We start from the raw sequence: 26,059 nt of genomic DNA, 5'->3' as shown, positions 1-26,059 counted from the left end.
AACTGCCCAGTCTTCTCCTCCGTCTGCCTGCGATGGTTCAGAGGTCATCGCCGCGTCTCAGGTGTCACTGAGGACTTCCTCTGCTGCAGGCTGGTGTTATCAGGCCTCAACATCATGACACCATTTCTTGCTTCAGAGTGGAAGGTTGTGGATAGGCTTGGAGTTCAGATGTTGAGTTGAAGCTGCCAGTGGACTCCCGTGTCCTCCTGCTGCATCTGTGGCATGGTGTCAGGAGAGTCCTGGACCAGCCCCCCAGCCGTGGAGGGGAGGAGCTGCTCAGCTTGGTTCCTCTCTGGGTGGAGCGGCACGGTGTTTGGGGCGCTCTCGTCTGATCAGCCTGTTTAGCTAGTGAGTGTGACCGAGGCCTCAGACTCCAGTGAAGGCTCTGATAGGGTGAAACAGCTGACGCTGAAGAGTCTGGGACTGAAGGTGCCAGTGTCCGTCAGGAGGTGCCAGCTCTGCTTTTGTCGACTGAACCCACTCTGAGCTGTGTAATGAGTGAGTTGGAGGGTCTGTACAGCGACGCTGAACTTTGTGGAGATAAGCTTTCTCCGTTTGTCTGCACCAGAAATGAGTCAGAGCCAGTTTCTCTTCATCATGTTGTCCTGTAGCCTTCAGAATAAGGTGTCCAGTATCTGGATGGCCACGGAGTCGTCGCCCTGCCGTCATCTTATCAGTGTTTATGTTGAGACGGAATGTGCCTCCTGCCTCCAGACACAGTCCTGTAAATAAAACTCTTCATTTATGGATCCACAGCTTCTCATGAAGGCATCAGATGACCGGCTCCTGGGGGGGTTGTTTCCCAAACACAAGGAGGCACTTGTCTGCAATGTACATCTTAGTGAGAGCTGCACTGCACTATCTGTATGTTGATCTACAGGGTTTATAGCCTTCACTTCTGCTGAGTTCACTTTCGCTCACAAGCTCCATCTGTTTCAGTTGTTTCTGAATCTGTGGCTGCCAGTCTTTCCTCTTCTTGCCTGTGATGCTCCTGGGGCCGCTGCATGTGTCGCCGGGACGGGGCTTGCTCTCCTGGTTTCTGACCATATTCTCACCTCCAGTTGCCTTTTGGACATCAGTCGGTCAACAATGGTGGTGGTGATGTCACAGCTCGGGGTGGTGCAGATCTGATCTGCTGGGACTCGGGAGGGGAGCTGTTACACAACATTTCCAGCTCAGTCGCCGAGGCCTGAGCTCACTGCTGCAGTCGGCAGGGCGGGGACCACCGCCTCACCCTGCTTCTACGGCCTGTAATGATTTAAGTGCGCGTCTAATAAAACCTCCTCATTTCCTGCTAGAAGAAAGGATGGCGTGTCCTCCGCTGCAACACACACACACACACACACACACACACACACACACACACACACACACACACACACACACACACACACACGATGCAGGGTCTCCACGGCGTGTGCATCAGGACCTGCTCCCGTCGTCTGTTTGTTCGTCTCCAGACACTGCAGCCCGTGTGTGTGTGAACTTGTGAGCTGTACTTGTCGTTCGAAGCTTCAGTTTCACGGCAAAATCTTCCAAATAACTGGGTCCAGTCTAGTCCGAGGTCCTGGTCCAGATGAGCCACGTGTTCTGGGGGAGAGGCTGGGGAAAGGGTGATGGCACAAACAAAAACATAACATGTGCGTGCGTGCGTGCGTGCGTGCGTGCGTGCGTGCGTGCGTGCGTGCGTGCGCGTGCGAGAGAGCGCTCCCACATCAGTGAACCATGCAGTCATGCAGACGGATGAGAAGGGCGTCCACCAATAAACCCCGCCCAGGCGGCAGGGAGGGCCACGCAGCGCAGCTCTGCGTTGGACCTCACGACGGTGACCTCTGGACCAAGCGTCCCGCTTTGACTGCGCTGAGACACGAGCTGCTGAGAGCAGGAGCAAACCCAGAGTCATGTTCAGCATTTCATGTGGATTTGGCTGGCTGTGGTCAGTCAAGGTCACGGAGCGGTGCGTGCAGCTGAAGCAGAGGAGCTTTGGGCTCCTGGCTGAATGTTGTTTATTGCTGGGAGCTTTTCATGTTTGGGAATTTACAGTCATTTAGAGTTTGCTTCTTTCAAACCACACAGCCTGTCTGTGTTCCCTGAAGCAGCGCTATGGAAGAGGTCTGCACTTGGAAGCGTGGGCCCAGCTCGGTGTGCAGCCGCTGCAGATGTGACCGTGGCTTGGTGAGAGGACCACGGCGAGGGCCCGTCTCGGGGTGATGCTCAGCAGGATTGGTGGTCTTGGCCTGGCGAGCTGCAGTGGTGACTGGGTGGGAACGTCTTCTGTCTTGGGTCTCACTGGGTCAGTCTCTGGAAAAGATCTCGGCTCCTTTGTCTCACTTGAATCTGGGCTCTGAAGAAAACAAGTCGCCTGACTGAACAAATGTGACCACATGACGTATTGATGGGGAGCGGAAGCTCTCAGCTGGCCGGATCTTTTACCTTACCTCAGAGCTGAGGCGGCGCGTCTCCGGGCCCGACCCGTGCGTCAGCAGCTGGACCTGCAGCAGCGCTCAGGTGTGTTGCAAGTGTGTTATCAGCTGGCGCTCAGGTCGCACTCGTGTGACTCAACACAGCTGCTGTTGCATCGTGCTCCTCCCGGTCACATGACCTCCGGGTTAAAGTGACAACTCCCACTTCTCTCCGGGTCGGTTCTGGTGATCTTTGTGGTCTCATCCCGACACATTCCTCTCTCTTTTATTCCTTTTGTCCACGAGACTCACATGACAGAGCAGAGGCCCCCGGTAAATCCTCCCGCCCCTCCTGTGCGTGTGTGTCTGTGTGCGCGTGCGCGCACCTGGTTTAACTGTCCTTGTGGGGACATCTAGTGCTGTTTTTGCTGTGTTCTTTCCCGTCTGTCACGAAGCCTAGTATCGTCATGTGACATGGTTTAGGTCCTGAGAAGCTTTAGCCTCGTCCCAGTTTTGTACTTTATTTGCCAGTTGATTCAGTGGCGTAACCATGGCAACGGCCAACAGAGCGAGAGCGCGACCTTCTCTGATGACCACGGCAGCGCTGGCTGGTTTCTTCCCTTAATCCGTGTGCCGTGTCTCATGGTGCTCTCAGAAGACACACGTGACTCTCACAAGTCGACTGTGAGTCCGTGAGTCGCAGGAGGTCCAGCGCGATTGAGAGCAGAGCTGCTGCCTCTGCGAGGACCGGCCCATGTTGACAAAGGGGTCAGAACTAAATATGAGCATCCAGCCTATTTTAACGCTCTCTGAAGCTCCGCTGCAGAGCCACACTGCGGCGGTGACTTGGAGCTTTTCAAGGTGGTGAAAGTGGATCAGTGCTGGCTCCAGTGAGCGCCTGCATGTCGGGTGGGATCTGTCCCACATGCGTCTGTGTGGCCTGAATAAGAGGAGGCTCTCTGTTGGTGTGGAGGCGCCCACCTGCCAGTGCCCCTCCTGACTGATGGTTGGTGAGCGTCAGCCTTCACCAGGACCAGGAACTGTTTCCACATGTTCGCTTGATGCCTCGGTTTTCCACTGTCAATCATTGTCGTGTGAAACACAGACACAAGTGGACATTAGAAACACACCTGTCTAGGAAACTCTAGCCAGAATAAGAGTCTCTGGACGTGAATCTGCCCAAGGACACGCATTAGTCAGGAGAAATTAAACTCTCTTGAAACCAAAATGGAGGAACAAAATGCTGGCTCGGTGTTTTCACGCTGACCTTTTTCCCATTGGCCACTCACAGACGAATCTGCTGTCAAGTGGCGGCGACGTTCACACTGGAATCTTTGTGTTGCTCTGCAGCGAAGAGCAGCCCGCGGTGCGTAGGAGCTGCACTCAACTGTTGCCATGGTGAACAACTGATACTTGAATAACAAAGTTGTAAAGGCTGGGAGGAAGTGGCCCACAGATTTCTCCTGCGCAATGCTTCTCATATTCAGATACAGAAAAGACCTGAAAAGCAATGAGATATGTTGACTGAGGCGTCGATGAGAAGCGAGACGCAGCAGGCGTCACGACGGTGCTTCTGTGGTGACCTGCGAGACTTTGTTCTCATGGCCACCACGGCGAGGACTGTGGTCCAGGACCCTTCAGAGGAGCTCCACCAGTGAGCTCCATCGAGTGGTCTTGACCTCCAGCGACCGTCCACATGTGCTCCTCCTCTGCTTCATGCTCAGAACTCTGTGAATGATCTTGAAAAAGTTGCTCTTTGCTTCAGCTGAGGGGGTTTTGTCTGGCTGTCGGGAGTCTGATGAGCAGGCTGCAAACACAAAGCCTGCTGGGACAGCGGTCGCTATGGCGACGGCAGCTTTTCACTCCGCTATGTGCCTCTTTAGACGGAGAGAGAATGAGCCGTGAAACTGTCCCGTCAGTCCAACATGTTTGCAGAGACATTTGTTTCCTGAGCGACTGTCATGCTGGTCCTGCAGCTCCCCGTGAAGCCAGCAGGGGGCCTCCGACTTCCCGGAACTGCTTTTCATAAATGGCGTCTGGATAGTTGAAGTGATCAGGTGACTGTTGGTCACCGGTGACTGACCCTAGAGAGTTGAGACTCTGAGAGGATTCGGATCATCTGGACAGTTGAAAAACGAGCGCGAGGCAGGACGAGATGGAAGCTGGTGACTGGCGTGGGAAGAAGGGAGGCGGGATGAGTGGGAGGAGGTGTGGGCGAGCGGCTGGAGCAGGAGGAGAGCACCACGGATGGTGGAGACGCGGCTGCAGCAGGAGCTCTCAGCTCTGAGCCCAGTCCTGACAGCCTCTCCGGCTGCAACCTCCTCCGTGCTCCTGCTTCGGTTTCTCACCGCCACCCATCTGTCGCGACTCTCTATTTCTGTCCTTCCTTCCCTCCGTCAGCTTCTTATCACTCCTGCCATAAATACCCGTCCGTCCTCTGGCTCCTCGGACTCGTGCGGCGAGATAACCAGTGGGTTTGCCCCTTCTTTCCTCACCATCACGCTGTGATGTCACTGGCTGTATCTAGTTTTGATGAATCCCTCAGAGGCTCGGGTGCGTTCTCTCTCTCAGAGGAGTCTGAATGTGAGCGGGTTGCCATGGTGATGCCCCTAACACCTGAAGAACGTTGCCGTGGCGGCTCTCCTTATGCAACGCTGGTGCCTTCTCTTGCTGCATGTTCAGCACAGACCTGGCTCCACTGTGGGCTCCTGCTCCGCCTCATATTTTTAGCCTGGCAACACAAGTCCAGGTCTTTCTGAGCAGAGCGTGGGCTGCAGCAGCACGCACGCACGCACGCACGCACGCACCTTTAGGACACGGCGCACTCATACATTATGAAAACCTAACAAGTGCATATTGTTTTTTGCTGTAAACGCAGCCTGTCAATCGCGTGCCGCGAACACCGCGGTGGTGGAAGGTGGTTGGACAGCTGAGGACAGATGATGGAGTTGATTGTCTCCAGAAGATGAAGCGCCTGTGTACAAGCTGCGTGTCCCGGTCAGGTTTACTCCTCGAGCACATCTCTGCAGGAGGATGACACGATGACCTCCACGAGGTTTGTCTCTGACCTGGATGTGACCAGACCCACGGCTCTGAAGCCTGGTCCCGGGGCAGCGCTGAAGCGGACCTCTGGTCCATTTGAGGCCACAGTGTCTCAGCGAGTGCTTGGTCTCTTCAGTATTCTGCTGTCCTGAAGGACCCTTTCATTCATGCTGAGCCTCGTCATCACCGGGGCCAAATATTCAAGCAGATGACGAGAGATGTGCGAGAGATGAAGAGACGATGCTGAAGCTAGTCTCCAAACAAGTGTTCCAGTCGGAGTTTTCGACGGCGCTGAGCTGCCTCCCGTGCTGTGAAGGCGAGCGCCGCATGTTGCCATGACAACACAGCAGCGCATCTGATGCCCACTCCATCTCTGCACTGCTGCTGCTGCTGCTGAGTCACGCTGAGAGTCCAGTCATGTTCATATCCCGCTGAACAAATGCACCAGCAAACAACCAGCATCTGGGTAAAGTTTATTTTTCTGCCTTCATGCGAAGAGCAGCACCAGGAAGTGTGTTGCTATGGCGACGGAAGCCACAGCTCCGTGCTTTGTTTGGAACTCTGCAGTTGCATGTTCTGGCCACGGGGCGGCGACCTTAACTCACTTTTCCCCTTGATCACTCGGTCGTGGAACTGGACCTCCAGAGAAGATTTGGAACGTGAGGTGACCTTCTCGGATGTGAGATTGTGTGAGCTGTGTGAACGCCCCTTCCTTTCACATCAGTGTAGCACGTCAGGAGGTTGGAGCGGAACTGACTCTCACCTCCTAATGCTGTAGACAAGTATCTGTGGGTTCCATTTATCGAGGTTGAGCTTGAGGTGTCAGTCACCCGCTCCGTTGATGATGATGGTGTTGATCTGGAGTCTCTGGTGCCTAACCGTGTCGTCTGGTTCTTGCAGGTAGTGACACATCCTCTGGGCCTGCGAGACAGAGCCGCCACTCTGTGACCGCGTGAGCGGGGGGTCCCGTCGACAGTAGCAACAGGAAGCAGTTGGGCGGACTTGGAGGCGGCAGTGGAGGAGTCGCATCGGGGTCAAGATGACGTCGGTTGCGGCGGAGTACGACCACATGGAGATCCAGCAGCAGTACAACGAAGGCGTGAACAACCGCTGGGACGCCGACGACTGGGACAACGAGAACAGCTCGGCCCGCCTGTTCGAGCGCTCGCGGATCAAAGCCCTCGCAGGTGAGACCCCGCCGCTGTCCGGCGACACCAGCCAGACGTGACCTTGTTCCTGCCGTCTGCACTTGTTGTGACTGGGGCGACCAGTGACGTGACTGAAGCTCTGGCTGCACACTTCTCTCATCAGTTAGGAAGTGGAACCGTCTCACCACCGCTGCTGCTCGCGGCTAGTTCTGTCTTCTCTTGACTGTTGGAGGTGGAAGGTCACTCCAGCAGAAGGAAGCTTGCCTCATGTGTGGTGCAGAGTTTGTGAGCCCTGGTGGCTCACCGCTGTCTTCACGTTGAACTAGCGTTCAAGGGTTGGAGAAGGACTGAAGAGAGTGAGAGCTGTTGGTTGGGCTGGTGGGGCTGTGTGAGTGAGCCCGCCTGTGTCCTGGTGGCCCACGGCTGCAGCGCTCTCCCTCAACACTGAATCATTCCCCCCTGCTGTTAAATATGCAGCAGGAGTCTCTCTGCTCTCTGTTCATGTGCGTGGATTAATAACCTGCGTGGACTGATCTTGTGCAGACATTTTGGTTGGTCCACATCGAGTTTTGAGGTCGAAAACCTCAAGACAACTGGGTGGTTCCAGCTGGGTCCCAGTTTGGTTCAGAGTCCTGGTTCAGGTGAGCCATGTGTTGAGGGCGAGAGGCCGGGTGATGGCCAGGAGAGGTCCTCACAAGGACAGAGAGTGTGTGTTGAGATTCTCAGTTTAACTCCGGTGATCTTCTGTTGATTGTTGGCTGGTCCTAGCGGATGGAAGCTGGATGGCCTTCACTGGGAGTCCGTTTCAGTTAGCAGGAATTTGAAGGTTTGAGGGACTGAACAGAAGAGGTTTTGCCTCATGTGGTCGTGTGAAGTCTCGCCAGTGCTGTTGCTGGACAGAGTGGTTTTCCTTCAGCCGGTTCTGGTGCTGAGGATCACCTGAGCATCATGTGCAAGCTGCTCTGATCTGTGTTCACCACACCTCAAGAAGAAAGTTTGACTGAAGAGAAACATGAGCTGGAGACGCAGTTCACCTGAAGCGCCTGAAAACTGACGCTGCCGACCGCGTGCGTGCGTGCGTGGCTCAGTCCTCTCGCCTCCACATGATATCCTGGGAAACACAAGAGCTGCGGTCGCCATGGTAACGCAGGCAGCTGGCCTTACAGTGTGTTGGTGAGAGTGGGTGGGTTGGCTCAGCGGGTGAGAACACGCTCTGTTTTATTCCACAAACCTTCAGGATGTTGATGTAACCTCAACTCTTGTGACTAGTCATGAATGACTCCGACTCGTCCAGCATCAGCTGACCCGTGACCACGCCCCTCGATGAGTCAGAGTCGCTCTGAACTTTAACCAGAACTCTTTCAGTGGTCGACATTGATTCTGGAGTGGGTCGCGCTTTAATTCTCCTCACTGCTCTCAGATGCACAGGCAGGACTCCACGCACGCACACACACACACACACACACACACATGCACATGCACGCACCCACTCATTTACTCCCTTCCTGCCCGGGTTGTGGAATTCTGGGAATGTCGATGAGAGTGAAAGTGCGGTTTAAGGGAAACATTGGCTAAAGTGAAGAGTTTCAAGAAAAGCTCAGCCTTTATTTTTAGACCGGACCTGAGCTCTCCGTGGGTTGGTTTGAATTACAGTGTAGTTGGCAGTCCACATGCCGCTCTGGCGAAGGTTGTTGGCGGCTTATTTGCTGGTGACTGGCTGGGACCCGTGTCCTGCCTCCAACATGGCCGCCTGCGCTGCGGCTCTGACCTCACAGGAATGTGGGTGTGGTCAGGAGGCAGCGGCGGCGGGCTGGTGTGAAATTCACCGCGCCAGCGACACCAGCTTCAGCCCTCCACTCACCATCTGGAATGGATTTGGCCGTGTTTGTCCTGTTGAAGGGCTGCAGATGTGCCGTCAGTCGTCGGCTCTGCTCTTCTGACTCACGGACCACTGGCAAACCTTTACGAGTGGTGTGACAGCTCCTTGTTCTGGTCTCTCCTCTAATGTTGCATGGGAATGTTGTGCCATGTGACTGAAGGAGTCTTTTAGAAGTGACTGCTTCGCTCCGTGTGGCCTCAGACTCCCATCCGATCGACCCCCCCTTGACAGTCTGGGTTTATCCAAATTACTGCCACCTGAGATGCCTCCCCCCTCGCCCCCCCGGATGGCTTCCCAAAGACACACATGACAATGGTGAACGGCTGCAGAACAGAAGAGGAAGTCTTCGTCTGCGTTGGCAGAGTCTCATGTTGCCAAGTCCCTATAAACAACCGCTAGGCGCTCTGGCTGCATGAATGGCCCTCTTGGTTCCAGGTGGGGGGGCTGCCTCCAGGGGTCGGGCCACGAGGAAGCCAGATGACAGCAGGAAATGCGGCGTGACTCTCAGCACAGGCGAGGACCGGCAGTCGTCCTCTGCTCCACACAGCTGCTGTGTCCTGCATCTGCAGCATGTTAACGCTGACCCGTGACCCTCACCCTGACCCTTGACCCCGCGGCTGCCCAGTCTGCTCCTAGTTAAAATCTCGCTGTGACCCAGCTCGTGTAGGACCCAGCTGCCCCAGGAGCCCCTGTCATCAACTGAAGATGAGATGTTGTCACATGGATTCACCTTTGTTCTCGTCATTCAGGACTGTTTCGAAGAAGACAAAAGCACATGCTCTTTAGGACTATGATGATAAGGTCATAGCGAGCGTGTATTTGAGAGCGTGATGCAGTGGAGGAAGTGAGTGAAGGAGCTGGACGCTCACAGCCGCTCCAGTCCCTCTGGACCCGCCTATGTGCAGACCTGCATGGCTTGATCTTGGAGACAAGCATCTGCTGCTGGACCGGCCCGCTCGCCCCACTGCGCCTGGGCCCGGCTGCGGCCGTGGCTCTTTGTGTCAGTTCACCCCACACCAGAACGGATCCCCCACTGACCTGTGCAGGCTTTGCCGTGTGAGGGGACTGAGGTGCAGACCTGACCCCCCAGCTCAGTGTTTGGTGGGTGAACTGGGCTTCAGGGTCACGTAGATATTTGTTCCTCCAATTGTCCCGCAGTCTGCCCCCCCATCCCAACCTGCCTTTCGGTTGCGTCAATCCTGGCGGCAGGAAGAGCCCAACAGGAAGTGGAGACCATTCTTCCAGAAAGTTACCGTCGGTGTCTTAATGGACAGCAGACTCAAACAGGAAGTGGTGGAGCAGGAAGAGCTTCCGGCAGCCTCTAATATTAGAGCTGGGACGCTGAGGATGTTGGGGTGATGGGCACCCTTCAACCTGGGCAGGTCCATAGACAAGACGTTGGATGGAGATGGAGCTTTGTCTTCTTGATCTCGACAATGATTGACGTTCTTATGGAATCATGTGACTGTAGGAGTCGTGTGTGTGTGTCTGAGGTCGCTGCCTGTGCTGGAGTGAGTGTCGAGCATGAGGGGGACAAACGTGTCGTACTTCTCATGAAACAACTGAGAATATCTGCTTTGGTTAAGATCCACGTTGTTTCCTCAAGTGTGAACAGACGCTCCCTGTTCCCCTCCCTGGCTCCCCCCTCCTGCTCCCCCCACCCCATGCTAACTGACTCATGACATCACTGCACAGTTCCTCGCTGCCATTGGCTGCCGGCTCAAGTCGCCCCTCCCCCCTGGTTCTCCCTGGTTTGAAGGTGTTGTCAGCGTCTCAGAGCTGCTGCCGCGCACCCGAGGACAAACCCACGCTTTCATTCCCTCCCTCCGTCTCCGTCTGCTCCTGGTCTTTCTCCTCGAAGCCTTTCCGTGAGTCCTCCTCTTGGCTGCTTGTGATCTGGGACGGAGGTGTGATGTGTAAATAGGAGCGCAGCACAGATGGATGGAAGGAGAGGGGGAACATGATGCTGCGGCGCTCCTGCTGAGCCAGCGCTTTCTTCCTCAACATCAGCGAGACAGAAAGTCTCGGAGAGAGTCGGCACACAGCGGGAGGAGAGTCTGCCACGCGCCTTTCTGGAATTATCTCTGAAGCTTTGGCTCCAAAGTGGTGAGACTCCTCGGCCAAGCTTCTGCCGGACGCTGCTGATTGGGGCAGAAGCCCATGTGGACTACTCTTCTCCTCTGAGCCGTTGTCTTCTCGCTGGGCTTCGTCATGGAGCTCCAGAGCGCCACCAGCAGCCTGCCAGGGCCACTCTCCCCCACTTTGGACTACGCCGGACCCCCGTCTCATTCGCCGGGCCCCGGCCCTTCCCACGGAGCCAGCCCAAGCCTCAGCCCCATCCGGGGGCCCAGCCCCGGCCCCGGGTTCTCTGGCCAGGCCGCTTTCAACTACAACCAGCTGGAGGGGAGGTTCAAGCAGCTGCAAGGTAGGAAGGAAGTGAGGTGTGATGAGAGGAGCTGCAGACCAGTTGGAAGTGGAACAATAGAGTGACCCTCGGGAGGTCCAGAGTCAGGAAGCCCTCAAATAGCTGGAGAGTCAGCCCGAGGACAGACGCTCGTGCTGCGGTCTGAGCTGGGCTTCAGCTGCTCTCTGCTGGCTGCTCTATGAAGGAGGACCAAATGGTTGAACTTGCTCCTTATGTGAGATGTGCATGTTGGTGGATGTTGTGAGGCTTCACGGGTCGTGTGGGGGTCGGGAGTGTGAAGTCAGTGTCGGGGGATCCCAGTCCTCGTCCTCTCGGCTTGACGTCACCTGACCCAGGTGCGCGTGTGTCGGCTGACAGGCTGCTGCCTTGCTCAACTTCCACGCCCAGATTTTGTCAGCTAATTGCGAGCTGACCGACGACCCTTGGCTCTCTGGTGGTCATCAGATGGGCCACTCCGTCTGCAGGCTGTTGACTGGCTGAGACATTCCCACTTGGTTAGTCAGTTTAAACCCATTTCACTCACGGGATGGATTCATGTGAGGAGCCTTTCACAGCCCGCCGGTGTGGAATGTGTGTGTGTGCGCCACAGTGCAGCCACATGATATTCACTCTCACATAGTCGGAGCTTTCAGCTGACTGTGTCAGCAGTGGAGAAAGATCTGGCTTTGTCGTGTTTTCGTCCTGCTCCCAGGCTGCGTGTCAGCATGTCCCCAACCCGCCGCCCAGGACGGAGTCCAGAGTCTCGCTGGACCCCTGCTCCTGAGTGGTTCAGTCAAGCTTCTTCACCTCCAAGATGTTCCGTTGACCTGTGAGCTCTCAGGCCCAGAACAAGATCACAAGCAGTGTTGAGCCGCCAGGTTTCCTTGTGTGACAACGATGAAGAAGTGTTGTTTTTATGTGAGTGAACGACAGAGTCGCCTGTCCTCGGTGAGCCAGACCAAGCTTCGTGTGGCAGCAGCAGCAGCAGCAGCAGCAGCGGCGGCAGCTCACTTATTAAGAGCTCCAGTCATGACTCGCCTCGCAGCAGTGGATTAATTGTTAACCTGCAGCGGTGCCATTCTTTTCCTTTGGTTTTCGTCCCCGACTTCACACACAAACTACAGACCTCATCACACACGGTACCTACGAATCTTCATCCAGCAGTAGGCTGAGCCTGCATGCACCTCCTGGTGTGGAGACAGTCCTGAGCAACGCTCTCCTGTGTGCATGAGCAGGAAGCTGCTTTATGATCCAGCCTCTCCATGTGGAACACTGAGTGCTGAACGGACCCGACCTCAGCCGCTGACTCATTCAGGCCCAAGAGTCGAGCTTCACATTGTAAATGATAAACATAGATGACATGATTTGTGGCGACTGTAAGGACAACCAAACTGCTGAGTCAGGTCTGCCTGGTCGGTCGGTCATTCGAGGATGGTGCAGGGAGAATATGGACTGCTGCAAGGTCAAAAGGTTTCTGATCCTACGTCTGACCAGAACGGAACGTTGGTGCCCCCTTCTGCTTGAATCTGACTGGTTCTGATATTTCCAAGCGAGAGGGAGCAAACCAGCGGCGTGGCCAAGGTCATGCGCTCATGTGACTTGGACCACTGACATGGTGCTGCTCACGAGGGCGTGTCTGAGCCTGATACTTTCCACCATTAAACCCTTTTGTTCTGAGTGCTGGGGATCGATGAGCTGAATTTAGCTGAGGCTAATGGATCCTCGTGGCTAATGGCCCACCATCAGTTGATGCTCAGAAACCTTGGGCCCCTTCTCACTCCAGTAAAATGAGCTGGGTGCCTGACAGGAAGTGAGGTGTTGAGGCCGTTTCCCACTCATTGGTTGGCCTTCGCTCTCAGCTGTGATGAAAAGCTTGGATGGATGTTAAAGTCCCGCCTCCTTTGTCCACAAAGCCCCAACAAAACCTGGCCCCCGGGCCTCTGTCCTCTTGTCCTGCAGCCAGCCAATCAGAGCGGCCCTCTGTGGTGGGGTGTGTGAGTGAGGCACGGAGGGCTGGGGGTGGGGGCCAGGGTGCATTTTGGGCGCCGTGTCTGCTCCACGGTGCCTCCTCATTCTGCACTCCATCTTCATCAGCTCCTCTTTCCTCTCCTCCTCCTCATCAATGTTTCATGAGCTTCTGCGCTGCGTCTGTCGCTGTCCCGCCCTTTTCCTCCTCTGTCAACCCTCTTAGTGAAATGAACCGTCCAGCCATCTGATGCTGATGAAGCTGCCACTGACACCCGACACTCGAGGGTGGACAGCTCACATGCCTGCTCCTCACCGTCCTGCGTGAGCCTGGGATCTCCGGGCGACGCCTTGCTATACGAGCTGGCGCGTTCGTGCTGTTGCGTGAAGTGCGTCATGTGCAGCTCGGCGTTTCTGTGCATTCGGTGAAAGCCAAAATGATGACCAACTCCAGCCTTCAGCGAAGACGGAGACAGTTGCGTCTTGTTTGTTTTGGAACATTGTGCGTGCGCTCCAGAACCGGCTGTGCCGTGACGTCAAGATGCCGCGTGTTGGTACTATGTGGCAGACAACCAGCGGGTTTGGAACATTTTCAACGTCTTCTGAATTGTAGCAAGAGAGAATTGTCTGGTCGGTATTGGGGCCGGATACTGGATGGGATCGGTCCCATCCCTGAGCCCTGGTAGCCAGGGAACTCTGCAGAAGGTGTCAGCAAAATATGCCAGTGTTGGTGCGAGCACCGAGTGATGGCTGGCTCTGTGTAATTCCAAAGAAATATATTCTGAGCGCAATGAGCTGGACCGGTCCGCAGGTGGCGCTGGCTCGCCCTCCATCTCATGACGGGTCCCTACTTGTGTCACGCTCGTTGGACTGAAGAATTTGTGCACGAAGCAGAAGCAGCGACGTGCTGGTGAGCTCGTGGTCACTCCTCAGGATGTCCTGGGAATGTGGAGCGCCAGAGTGGGAGCTCTGTCAGAGCCAAAGAGGGACGGTGCCCGGTCAGTCGGTGACACCAGTCCGTGATCGAGGAAGAAGCTGTGTGCGTCCCGTGGCTGTGACAGAGCGAAGAACACGAAAGTTCTCTGTGCTGCAGGATCAAAGCGCTGGACTGAGCATGCTCGTGATGGAAGATAGGGGGCGGGGCTTCTCTGCCTCCCAGAGCCACAAATGGCGTGTTTGTCTGGGCGGGAGCAGAGTTAGTGCTGGTACTGTGGAAACGGGCGCTGCCAACTACCATCATCACTTTTGGGGGGGTGTCTGTGTGTGTGGCAGTAGACCCACAACCCCGTGAGGTTGAGTCAATACTGACCCTGGAGCCAAAACAGTGACCATGAACAGAAAACATTGTCACAAAAAGGCAGAAATATTCTGACGACTGAGCTGGACACTGGCATGATGGAGTCGGGCTGCAATATTCTTGACATTTACCGGAGGGTGTGTTTCAGATTCGCTCCGTCACCTGGAGCCTGTGTGTATTCCAGAGGTCCTCATACCCATCAGGGTTGTCCCAGCACGTGGGCGGGTCTTCGCTCTGGATGTGGGCCAGGGGGCCATGTGTGGCCTGGGTGTGAGGGCAGCAAGACAAAAGGCTTCGAAGGTCCGGTGTAATGGGCAGGGACCGAGTCACGACGGAGGCCCAGGGAGCACCGACCTCACGAGTCATGTTTGACTATAGCCAAGGCTGAAAGGCACATTCGGGGGTGAAACTCCCAGCATGGGCACGAGGGACGAGATTCTCTGGGGCGGTGCGTTACACAGCTAGCATCAGGTGTGGAGGCGAGTGTCCCAGGATCCAATGACCTTTGACCCTCATGCTCTGGTAAACCAAAACACAGGGCTCAGCTGAACCAGGACACTGAACCAAACCAGAACCCAGTTAGAATAAACTGCTTTTCCTGAGGTTGGAACCCTCTAAACCTTGTGGGGACAGGTGACACACACACACACACACACACACACACACACACATGCACTGGTGACTGGCTGGAGAACGTCCGACCTGTTGACCCTGATATTTGCTTCCTGGTGACCTCAGCTCTGCGTTCTTGACGCGTCACCTTTGTCTCCAGGTGCTCTGGTGCCGTGATAACGTCAGGTTTCTGCCTCCTATGATGATGCACTGGTGACTGACTGACTCATGTGTAACAAGCATAGGCTGGTGTCCAGGGAGATGTTGGTGCTGAAACGCTGCCTCGTGTGGTGACGTTCTTCTGTGGAGCTGGAGCTCCAGGCTTGCCTTTGGCCATGTGACGTTAGGAAGGGTGTTGGAAGATCACCTCTGGCCACCCTCAGAACCAAGAGCTGCTTGGAGTCCAGGTGGTGTTGCTGCTCGCACATGAATTTATCTGGGAGGCTGCAAACGTGTTGGTTTAGTCCAATCTCCTGTGACTGAACTCACAGAACACTCATTAGTTCCACACTCCAGTGTTGTCCCACCTGCTCCTGAGATGTTTGCCCAGAAGCTGTGGTGGAGAAGGCTGTCTCCTCTTCCTCTGAGGTTCCATGAAGTCTCTGCCATTAGCCTGCAGCCATACGTCTGTTGGAGCAAGTGATGGGGAAGTGCTCTGGTCCTGATAGCATCTGGAGCTGGGAAGCACAGCTGAGGTGAAACAAACGTGGCTCTAACAATGGCCTGAGGAGTTTCTTGACGCCTTCCGCTGGAGGATGCTGCACATGCTGCCCCTGAAGCCGTTGGAACCAGAAGCGTGATCTCCAGGCCCAGACGTCGCGTCCACAGTCACGTGACTAACTTCAGCAGGGATCCAACTGTGCCATTGGATCCAAAAGAGAACCAAACACCTGGGGCAGCGGGTCATGTGACCTCCGAAACCCACCGAACCAGTTCCAGGACCATCGATGCCTCCAGCCACTGAAGTTCACTCGTGTTGTCTTTGGCCCTATTTGAACGTGAGAGTTGTGTGTGTTTGGTGTGTAATTGTTTACGACGCAGCGCTCACGCTGAAGTGTCAATATTTGTGGCCTCTCTTCCACACACAGGAAGCCAGTGTTTTGTTGGGTTTAGGAGTGGAAACTGTTCCTATTCAAATACAGAGTGGCTCTTCCAGAGTACGAGAACATGCTGAAAATCAGCTGAGTCAGCTGAACACGAGCGCTTCACTCTCCGCTTGGGTGTTTGGACAGATGAAAGGACACTCGCGCACACACACACACACACACACACACACGACGGCCGAGGTGCTTTGAAGTCTTTGGACTCCAGGGTCTGTCAGTTGCACTGTGGGTCGGTGCTGAACCGCAGCAGTGAGGTTGGGAGTGTCCTGCTGCCAAGGTTCCTCTGTTCCTGCTGCTGGCTCACTTTCACCCCCGGGACTCTCTCCCTCCCTCTCTCTCTCTCACACACTCTGACACTCACTCTCGCACCCTAGGTCCCTCTTGTGTTACCTGCAGACCGACAGACTTGTGATGGGCTTGGATCAATAGCCTTCCCTCTGAAAGGCCCGGGGCGAGCTCCGGTGACCCTGGTGCTCAAGGGCACTTCGTCCCAACAGAAGCTGCTTCAGATGCAGCGCTCAGTAGTGGGGAGCCATGTCTGAGCCAGTGCTCTTCGCTTCTGCCTGGAGATCTCCGTCCTGGCCTCTCCTGCAGGAGAGTGGGGGGCCAGGTGGGTCTGCTGTGTCCTGACTTGGAGCGGGAGTCTGTTTAAGTGACTCCTTCAGGGGATCAGCCATGGAAACAGAAGACCTAAAGCACTGTCCAACAGACTCGCTCCTCCATCGCCTTCCTCCTCAGCCTTCCCTCGTGCTGAGGACCTGCAGATGGTGTAGTCCTGTGTAGTTCACAGTTGTGTGATGGACAAGCGTGTGAGATGAAGTGGCTGCCCAGCTGCTGCTGCTCTTCTCCAGCGTCCACACCGAGGTCATCCTGAGAGCGGTCTTCCTCCTGGACGGCTCGGCTGACTTCTGCTTGGTCTATAGACGGACTGCTGAGGGGAAGCAGCTCCTGGGGAACTCCTCAGACTACTACTATGGAATATACCCTCTGGATTCTTCCCACTCGGGTCAGTACCCGGTGCAGTGCTGGACTCAGGGCAGGGTGACCCTTGTCTGTGACACACAGAAGATGAGAGATCATGGGCCTGTGATCCTGAATGTTGGAGAGACAGTGGAGCTGAGCTGTGGTGGGGTGGGACCAAACCAGAGTGTTTGGCTTTAATCTCCAGGTGGTGAGGAACAAGTCTTCTCTACTGCTCACAGTCATCAGACCTCCAGGGGAGGTGCAGTGGCAGGAGATGTCCCAGCTGGCTCCAGAGTCAGATGCGCAGGAGTAGACTCCGGTCTGAGCTGCCATGATGCTGACCTTTGACCTCTCTGATGGGCAAAGCCTGCGCTCTTGTTGGCCTTCAATAAATGGACCACGCTTCTGAAACACTCTGTCTAACTTTTATGAGTGTGATGCCACGTGGCTCAGTGTCACAGCAGCAAAACACCCGCCTGAGAAATGTCTCTGGTGTTCCCTGAGAGGAACATCAAAATAACAAAAGCCTGCCTCACAGGCCACTAAATCCCCGTGATGGCGCGGACACCTGAAGGCACGGGCCAGGTGAGAGTGGTGGCGATTGTTTTTACCTCGCATAATGAAGAGCAAGTATTTCTGTTGACTTGTCTGAGCTTTCTGTCACTCAGTCATGTGACTTCAGGACCCTGTGTCGGGATCGGAAAGCTGAATAATAGGGAGGCTCTGATCGATGGGTCACCGATCATGACGGGCCGATATCAGCGCAATCGGTCATCGCCCCATCACTAGCTGTCACTGCTGATCAGGTGTGACGTCGCTCTGATGATGGGTGGGACGCGCCCGCTCCTCCCTCCCTCCCTCCCTGCTGCTCACTCAGCAGCAGCACGGCTGCTGTGGAGCTTCTTTCAGTCGCTCATGTCAAGTCAGCATCCTGCAGCACGTCTGCTGTGGACAACGCTGCGCAGGGAAGCGCCTTCAAATGAAACTTGACGCAGCACGGAGAGTTTTCTGGGCTCATGACAGTGAGAGCGCTGGTTCCTCAGCAGCTGTTAGCGCAGCCGAGGCTACGCAACACCCACCGCTCCCGGCGTGACATTCGGAATGCCAAGCAAATAATCATTTCACCAAGCTAGATGACCAGCCTCACGCGGGTGTTGTTGGTGCGGAGACTGAAACGACCGGATCCGGTGCTGTTTCCGGTGCAGCGTTCCTCAGCCACCTGAATGCGAAACTTTTGAAAACGTTTGGATCGGAAACTTTGATAAATGCAGTGCTATCTCTCTGGGAGTCCTGCTCCAAGCTGCCCGTATCTAAATATTTCACAGACATGGCATAGTCTCAGTTGAATGCGATGTTTTTCAGTCGGGTCCTTTTGACAGAAGGATTGCTGCATGCTACAAGGTTTTTCTATTTTTGCCTCCTTGAAGAGGTACATTAAAAGGTGTCTGAATTAAAATGATTTCATGGTTGATGTTTTCACACCATGCTCACTGAAGGTCTCATCGTTTGGATTACAAATTCATTGTCAAGCCCTGTGATCGGCAGCACAAATCCTGATCGGAGCCTCCCTCCTGAACTGAATGTTGTGTTGGAATTCCATTTCCATTTCCAGCAGGATAGCAGCCCTGAGAGGTGAGCGTCTTCCTGGCAGACTGTCAGACTCCGTTCCTTGAGATTCCAGCAGCTCTGATAACTCTCAAGGCTGTTCCACCTCCAGACACGCTCACACTCGGGACTGGGTGTCCTCAGTCTGGAGACCAGGCTGTGACCTCCTCCACGCTGCTGAGGACTGGCTGTGAGCTGCTGGCACCAATGGTTTTGGTGCAGAGTTGCTGTTTACAGCAGCAGTTTGGAGTCAGTCTGCAGTGTCAGACACAGGAAGCCTCTCCCACACCAACACTGCAGGAACAATGAGCGTCTTGGAACAGAGGAAATGCATGAGCCGCACACACACACACACACACACACACACACACACACACACACACACACACACACACACACACACACACTCTAAAATAGATGTGTTGTTCCCCACTCTCCTTCCTCGCTCCGATCAATCACTCATGAGGCCAAGTGCCGTTTTCTTCAGGTCGCCATGTTCAGCGCTGTCCAGTTGATGGCGCCTCTCCTCCTCCTCACTGGAGTCTGGAGCCGCTCCCGACTCTCAGGAACGTCATTGACTCCTCTTCCTTCTGCCTGTGTTCCAGATGAGCGTGAGGCGGTGCAGAAGAAAACCTTCACCAAATGGGTCAACTCCCACCTGTCCAGGGTCTCCTGCCGGATCACCGACCTCTACATGGACCTGAGGGACGGCCGCATGCTCATCAAGCTGCTGGAGGTCCTGTCGGGAGAACGGCTGGTGAGTTCCTCTCCCTCCTCCGTGGTCACAGCAGCACAGGCTCCAAACACACTCGAGTATTTCAGCAAAACCTCCTGTGACGGGTGGGAAAGCTTTGGTTTTCAATGGGCCCCCGACCCTGAAACATGAGGTTCAAGTGCTGTTTCTCCAACCTCAACCAACAACTACCAATCGGACTGAAGTCCAGTGTTGAACCAACGTCTTCTGCTGTCTGGGGCCTGGTGTGTCGTGTGACAGAGTGACGTCATCACTGCTGCTCCTCTTCTCACTCTGCTGCCACCTGCTGGCCGGCAAAGGAAAGAGCCGACCGAAGGTGCTGATGTTTTGATGAAATGACCTTTGACTCAGAGTCTAGTTACGGCCTCATGGAAACCATAGATCAAACCAGCAGATGGTTGCGGGTGGTCACCGGCTAAATGATGGTGATTTGTGAGGCGTGAAGAGAGGAGGACTCAGCGCTCGTCCACCTGACTAGTGACGAGACGTGTGCTGCAGACGGACGTGCCGCTCCTCTGTGAGTCTCTAGTCTTCATGGTGTGGACATCTGGAGAGGACCGGCTTCTCTCCTGGTTCACCATGAGCCCGAGCTTCCTCCGACTCCCCGCCAGCCCTCCAACTCCAACACCCTCCTCAGTGGGCAGAAAGTCACGTCCTGCCTTTCGAGCCCAAATCTCTGCTCTCTTCTCATTTCTTGGCTTCCAGTTGCGTCTCATCCCGACTCCTGCCTCCCGCCGCCATCCGGCCTTTTCGCCGCCTGTCACACACGCTGAGACTCAGAATTTCTCAGACAGTTGATGTTTGGCTCCCGGTCCCTGATGGTCCGGCCCTTTCTGTATGATGGAGATGGCTTGCCCTTTAAGTACTGGCTCTTGTTGGCAAGTATTACAGTGCATCGCAGTATTTGGCAGCAGGTGGCGTCCCTCCGGCCAACTCACTGTGGAAGCGGAGCAGCGGGTGCTGCTCGTTGCTCTGCGTCACTGTCTCGCCGTGAGTCCCAGTGAGAGGTGAAGAGGCCTGGGTACAGCAGAAGAGATGAGGGTCCAGCTGGAGATCGATCCACGAGGTCTGACATGGGCGTGAGGCATTGTTTCCTCTCTGGCGTGGGAATGTCCTGCAGTCCTGGCTGAGCTCAGCCGTCACAGGGAAGCTTGCGCCCCCTCCGTGACCTTTGCTCCCACCAGAGTCCCGTGTTTGTGGGCGACGCGTCACACGTGCGGCTGCCGTCTGTGCGTCCTGCAGCACGGAGCGTGGCGCGGCGCGGCGCGGCGCGGCGGAGAGAGGCTCATGTCCAAGTCTGAGTAAGATCAGCGCCAGCAGCTTCACTGAGGAAGCAGACCACGTCACAGCTGGACATCAGGAGGCTTCCAGCTGTGACGTGGAGTCCAGAGATCCAGCCGTGCTTCACTTGATAATCCGGTTCACATCTGGAAAGTGGGTCATTTCTTTCTGCCTCGGAGTCAAAGCTGCAGGGAGTCACAGTCCCTCTGTGGACAGGAGGGAGGCTTCATGATGTGTGGCTCCATTACGTCTGGCTGCTGCCACCGCGGCTGCGTCTGCTGCCTCGTGCCGTGCTTGGTTCTGACTGAACTGTCGTTCTTCGCAGCCCAAACCCACCAAAGGCCGGATGAGGATCCACTGTCTGGAGAATGTGGACAAAGCTCTGCAGTTCCTGAAGGAGCAGCGGGTCCACCTGGAGAACATGGGCTCTCACGACATCGTGGACGGAAACCACCGGCTGACCCTGGGCCTCATCTGGACCATCATCCTGCGCTTCCAGGTACGGCAGCCGAGGGTCAGCAGGCCTGATGATGTCACCGTCAGAGAACAGCTGAATACAGGATTTAGCTGTGAGGATTAAAGCAGTCCCTGAAATCCGGAGGGACGAGCTTGAGACCGAGTGGCGCTCAGCCTCAGTGTGGAGATGTGTCTCCATGATGCCTGACGCCGATCCACCAGGCAGGTGTGAGCTGCCCCACTCTGGTTTGGAAGCATGAAGGTAAGATCTGGACAGAGCTGCGGGAGCTGCTCCAGCGCAGCCCAGTGGGTGGGAGTCGCCGGCTTCTGGCTGTGGCCGGGGTCCAGGGTCACTGGAGGGTGGGGCTGGTGGAGCTGGCAGCCCTGCGAGTGTCTGGAATCAACCCCTCGCTTGTGTGTGTGTGCGCGCAGATCCAGGACATCAGTGTGGAGACCGAGGACAACAAGGAGAAGAAGTCGGCTAAAGACGCTCTGCTGCTCTGGTGTCAGATGAAGACTGCAGGGTGAGACAACACAGGTGCCATAGTGAGAACAACAAAACCAGGGCTCAAAGGTCATGAACCCGTCAATGAAGAGGCTAAAAAGCAATTCAGGAGTCATTGAGAAGTTCACTGGTTGTTGTGAGATAAAGACAAGGTGGATGTAGGACAAGTCAAACATGATGATGATGATGATAGTGGTGATGATGGTGATGATGATGATGATGGTGGTGATGATGAAGAAGATGATGGTGATGATGGTGATGATGATGATGATGGTGATGATGAAGGTGATGATGATGGTGATGATGATGATGATGGTGATGATGGTGATGATGATGATGGTGATGATGAAGGTGATGATGAAGGTGATGATGGTGATGAAGGTGATGATGGTGATGATGGTGATGATGATGATGGTGATGATGATGATGGTGATGATGATGATGAAGGTGATGATGGTGATGAAGGTGATGATGGTGATGATGGTGATGAAGGTGATGATGGTGATGATGATGATGGTGATGATGGTGATGATGAAGGTGATGAAGGTGATGAAGGTGATGATGGTGATGATGGTGATGATGAAGATGATGGTGATGATGGTGATGATGAAGGTGATGATGGTGATGAAGGTGATGATGATGGTGATGATGGTGATGATGAAGGTGATGATGGTGATGAAGGTGATGATGATGGTGATGATGATGGTGATGATGATGGTGATGATGAAGGTGATGATGATGGTGATGGTGATGATGGTGATGAAGGTGATGATGGTGATGATGAAGATGGTGATGGTGATGAAGATGATGAAGGTGGTCTCCTTGAGAGTCCAGGCCTGTGTGTTGCACTCTGATGATGTCAACTTACTGTACAAACCTCATTCATTTCAATGCTGTTTTCGCAGCTATCCCAACGTCAACATCCACAACTTCTCCACCAGCTGGAGAGATGGCATGGCCTTCAACGCCCTCATCCACAAACACAGGTGACAGACACACACGCACCTTTGCTTTGCTGTTTTTGTGGGGAGCTCTCCTGACATCACCCTTCCCCCAGCCTCTCACCCTAAGCACATGGCTCCCATGAACCAGGGCTGTGGTTTCTTTTGGCAAGCAAACTGTCCTCAAAAGACACAGGCTTGTCAAGACTTGCTCCTCACAGCCATGTCCACACACACACACCCCTGGTGAATATGTGGAGTGAGCTCTTCCCTTCAGTGGCACCTGAGCTGTCAGAGAGGATGGTTGAGAAGGTCCATCTGTGACTGCTCACTGCTTGATATGACGCGCTGCTGTGTGATGCTCATGTGTGTGTGTCTGTCTGTCTCCAGGCCCGACCTCATTGACTTTGACAAACTGAAGAAGTCCAACGCTCACTACAACCTGCAGAATGCCTTCAACCTGGCCGAGCAGCACCTGGGTCTCACCAAGCTGCTGGACCCAGAAGGTCAGGAAACACACACGCACACCTCAATACAGTGACACCAGCTCATGGTTCCGTCCAGGCTGAGGCTGGGCTCAGGTCATGTTGGTTAACAGCTCTGGAGACCACTGCGTTGCCATTTGCCAAACCTCACGCGACTGCTCCGCGAAGCCCGGTGTCCCAGTGTCGTGATGTTTGTTAAGGTTCTAGCTGGGGAACAGAGGGGAGGGGGGTGAAGCAGATGTCAGGCTGGAGGGCTCGCTGCTGCTGACCTGATGGAGATTGGCCAAGACTGAAGAAGGGAGAATGTTGCTGCCACCTACAGGTCACATGTGCCAGTTACCCTCGAGGAGACAGAGGAAGACCAGTGATGGGCAGAGAGGAAGTCAGTGGGAAGTCCACGGTTTCTTCATGCTGTAGTTTCTGACACTGAGCTTCCAGAGTGAGGCCACCTCCACCTCTGACGGACCACGTTCCCCCTCTCAGATATCAGCGTGGACCATCCCGACGAGAAGTCCATCATCACCTACGTGGTCACCTACTACCACTACTTCTCCAAGATGAAGGCTCTGAAGGTGGAGGGCAAAAGGATCGGGAAGGTGAGAGAGCCAGCAGACGGGTCTTCATCTGCAGCTCAGACCTGAAAGTATGGTCCTCGTAGGTCCTGGACAACGCCATCGAGACCGAGAAGATGATCGAGAAGTACGAGTCTCTGGCCTCGGATCTCCTGGAGTGGATCGAGCAGACCATCATCATCCTCAACAACAGGAAGTTCGCCAACTCTCTGGTGGGGGTTCAGCAGCAGCTGCAGGCCTTCAACACCTACCGCACCGTGGAGAAGCCCCCCAAGTAGGTCTTTGACCTCACGCCCAGCTGACTCCTGGAGCTTCTGCCCAGATGGCTTCTGCTGACCAGGCGGTTTGTGTGTGGGCTCACAGATTCACAGAGAAGGGAAACCTGGAAGTTCTTCTCTTCACCATCCAGAGCAAAATGAGAGCCAACAACCAGAAGGTCTACACTCCTCGAGAGGGGAAGCTCATCTCTGACATCAACAAGGTGAGGTCCTGGCCCTCTGTCAGGTGTGTGCTGCTTCTGACCCGGGCGGTCGCTGCTGTGTTCAGGCGTGGGAGCGTCTGGAGAAGGCGGAGCACGAGCGGGAGCTGGCCTTGAGGACGGAGCTGATTCGTCAGGAGAAGCTGGAGCAACTGGCCCGACGTTTTGACCGCAAGGCCGCCATGAGGGAGACCTGGCTGAGTGAGAACCAGAGGCTGGTGTCGCAGGTGCGCAGCCGCGGGGACCTCCAGCGCTGCACAGGAGGACCTTCCGTCTTCATGCTCTGTCCTCATCTGTTTCCAGGACAACTTTGGCTTCGACCTTCAGGCAGTGGAAGCAGCCACCAAGAAGCACGAGGCCATCGAAACAGACATCGCTGCCTACGAGGAGCGAGTCCAGGTGGGTTCTGATCCAGGAGACCCTGGGGGGCCAGGTGTTCCTGAGCTGAGCTTCCACTGTAGTAGTCTGTGTGGATCAAACCTGAGCTGAGCATCCCACATCTGAGCTGGCGTGTGCAGGCTCCCACAGCTGTTGGCCCATTGGCGGCCCCTAGTGGCGGCCCCGGGAAGTGCACATGCACCGGGCTCGCATGACGGATGTTGGTGCTCTCGTCTGTTTCATAGCTTAGAAAAGTGAGGCGTCACATGCGACTCTCTAAGTCATGTCGGAGTGCTTTCCCGTGCATCGCTCATCACAGAGGCAGGAGAGAGACTGCAGGTCTTCTCCATCATCCCAGTAAACACTTCCTCTGTGGCTGCTGCAGGCCGTGGTTGCCGTGGCGAGGGAGCTGGAGGCGGAGAGTTACCATGACATCAAGCGCGTCACGGCCCGGAAAGACAACGTGATCCGGCTGTGGGAGTATCTGCTGGAGCTGCTGAAGGCCCGCAGGCAGCGGCTGGAGATGAACCTGGGCCTGCAGAGGGTCTTCCAGGAGATGCTCTACATCATGGACTGGATGGATGAGATGAAGGTGCGAGGCGGCGCCCGGCCCGCCGGACTCCTTCTGGCCGACCCAAGAACCACTGTGGGCGCTCTCTCCTCCACAGATGCTGCTGCTCTCGCAGGACTACGGGAAGCACCTGCTGGGTGTGGAGGACCTGCTGCAGAAACACGCTCTGGTGGAGGCCGACATCGGCATCCAGGCCGACCGAGTCCGCAACGTGAACAGCAACGCTCAGAGGTTCGCCAACGACAGCGACGGTGAGCCGGACTCCTGCAGCTTCAGCCATGGACAGGCCTGACCCACCTGCTGCTCCTCTGCAGGATACAAACCCTGCGACCCTCAGATCATCAGGGATCGAGTGGCTCACCTGGAGTTCTGCTACCAGGAGCTCAGCCAGCTGGCGGCCGAGCGGCGAGCTCGCCTGGAGGAGTCCCGGCGTCTGTGGAAGTTCTTCTGGGAGATGGCTGAAGAGGTCCTCCTCCTCCCTGCGTTAGAGGACGTCAGCTGTCTTTGTGCGCACGGCGACCTCATGTGAGCTGCTCTGCCTCTGCAGGAGGGCTGGATCAGGGAGAAGGAGCAGATCCTCTCCTCGGAGGACTACGGCAAGGATCTGACCGGCGCCCTCAGGCTGCTGAGTCAGCACAAGGCCTTCGAGGACGAGATGAGTGGCCGCGCCGGACACTTGCAGCAGACGGTGAAGCAGGGGGAGGAGCTGGTGGCTAACAACCATTTTGGAGCCGATAAAATCAAGGAGAGGATCCAGGACATCCAGGTAGGACCTCACCTGCCCAGGGTGGAGGGGGGTGAGTGAAGGTGGTGCCTGACTGACTGAGTGAGTGAGTGAAGGAGATGAGTGAGTGAGTGAAGGAGGTGAGTGAGTGAGTGAGTGAGTGAGTGAGTGAAGGAGGTGAGTGAGTGAGTGAAGGAGGTGAGTGAGTGAAGGAGGTGAGTGAGTGAAGGAGGTGAGTGAGTGAGTGAAGGAGGTGAGTGAGTGAGTGAGTGAGTGAGTGAGTGAGTGAGTGAAGGAGGTGAGTGAGTGAGTGAAGGAGGTGAGTGAGTGAGTGAGTGAAGGAGGTGAGTGAGTGAAGGAGGTGAGTGAGTGAAGGAGGTGAGTGAGTGAAGGAGGTGAGTGAGTGAGTGAAGGAGGTGAGTGAGTGAGTGAAGGAGGTGAGTGAGTGAGTGAGTGAGTGAAGGAGGTGAGTGAGTGAGTGAGTGAGTGAAGGA

At 55.4% G+C, this 26,059-nt stretch overlaps 1 protein-coding gene across 2 annotated transcripts in view; it reads left to right on the top strand.

The window, feature by feature from the left end:
• Positions 1–26,059, top strand: part of sptbn1 (spectrin, beta, non-erythrocytic 1) — a 48,498-nt gene that overhangs the window by 7,005 nt on the left and 15,434 nt on the right. Inside the window, exons 2-16 of one of the 2 annotated variants that reach the window (XM_053874315.1) lie at positions 6,345–6,631; positions 19,026–19,177; positions 20,781–20,954; positions 21,344–21,435; positions 22,322–22,402; positions 22,748–22,863; positions 23,326–23,438; positions 23,501–23,688; positions 23,778–23,895; positions 23,961–24,119; positions 24,196–24,291; positions 24,656–24,862; positions 24,939–25,092; positions 25,156–25,307; positions 25,389–25,607. In XM_053874315.1, the coding sequence (XP_053730290.1) occupies positions 6,484–6,631; positions 19,026–19,177; positions 20,781–20,954; positions 21,344–21,435; positions 22,322–22,402; positions 22,748–22,863; positions 23,326–23,438; positions 23,501–23,688; positions 23,778–23,895; positions 23,961–24,119; positions 24,196–24,291; positions 24,656–24,862; positions 24,939–25,092; positions 25,156–25,307; positions 25,389–25,607 (2,169 nt within the window). In that variant the 5' untranslated portion in view covers positions 6,345–6,483. Of the gene's footprint in view, positions 1–6,344; positions 6,632–10,252; positions 10,897–19,025; positions 19,178–20,780; positions 20,955–21,343; positions 21,436–22,321; positions 22,403–22,747; positions 22,864–23,325; positions 23,439–23,500; positions 23,689–23,777; positions 23,896–23,960; positions 24,120–24,195; positions 24,292–24,655; positions 24,863–24,938; positions 25,093–25,155; positions 25,308–25,388; positions 25,608–26,059 lie in introns of those variants that run through there. The other variant, XM_053874314.1, reaches the window with a different exon arrangement.

This window comes from Synchiropus splendidus, chromosome 9 (genome assembly GCF_027744825.2).
Source record: "Synchiropus splendidus isolate RoL2022-P1 chromosome 9, RoL_Sspl_1.0, whole genome shotgun sequence".
Classification (NCBI taxonomy): Eukaryota; Metazoa; Chordata; class Actinopteri; order Syngnathiformes; family Callionymidae; genus Synchiropus; species Synchiropus splendidus.
The sequence above is the reverse complement of the archived record's forward strand: the minus strand, read 5'-3'. Positions and strand labels throughout refer to the sequence as shown.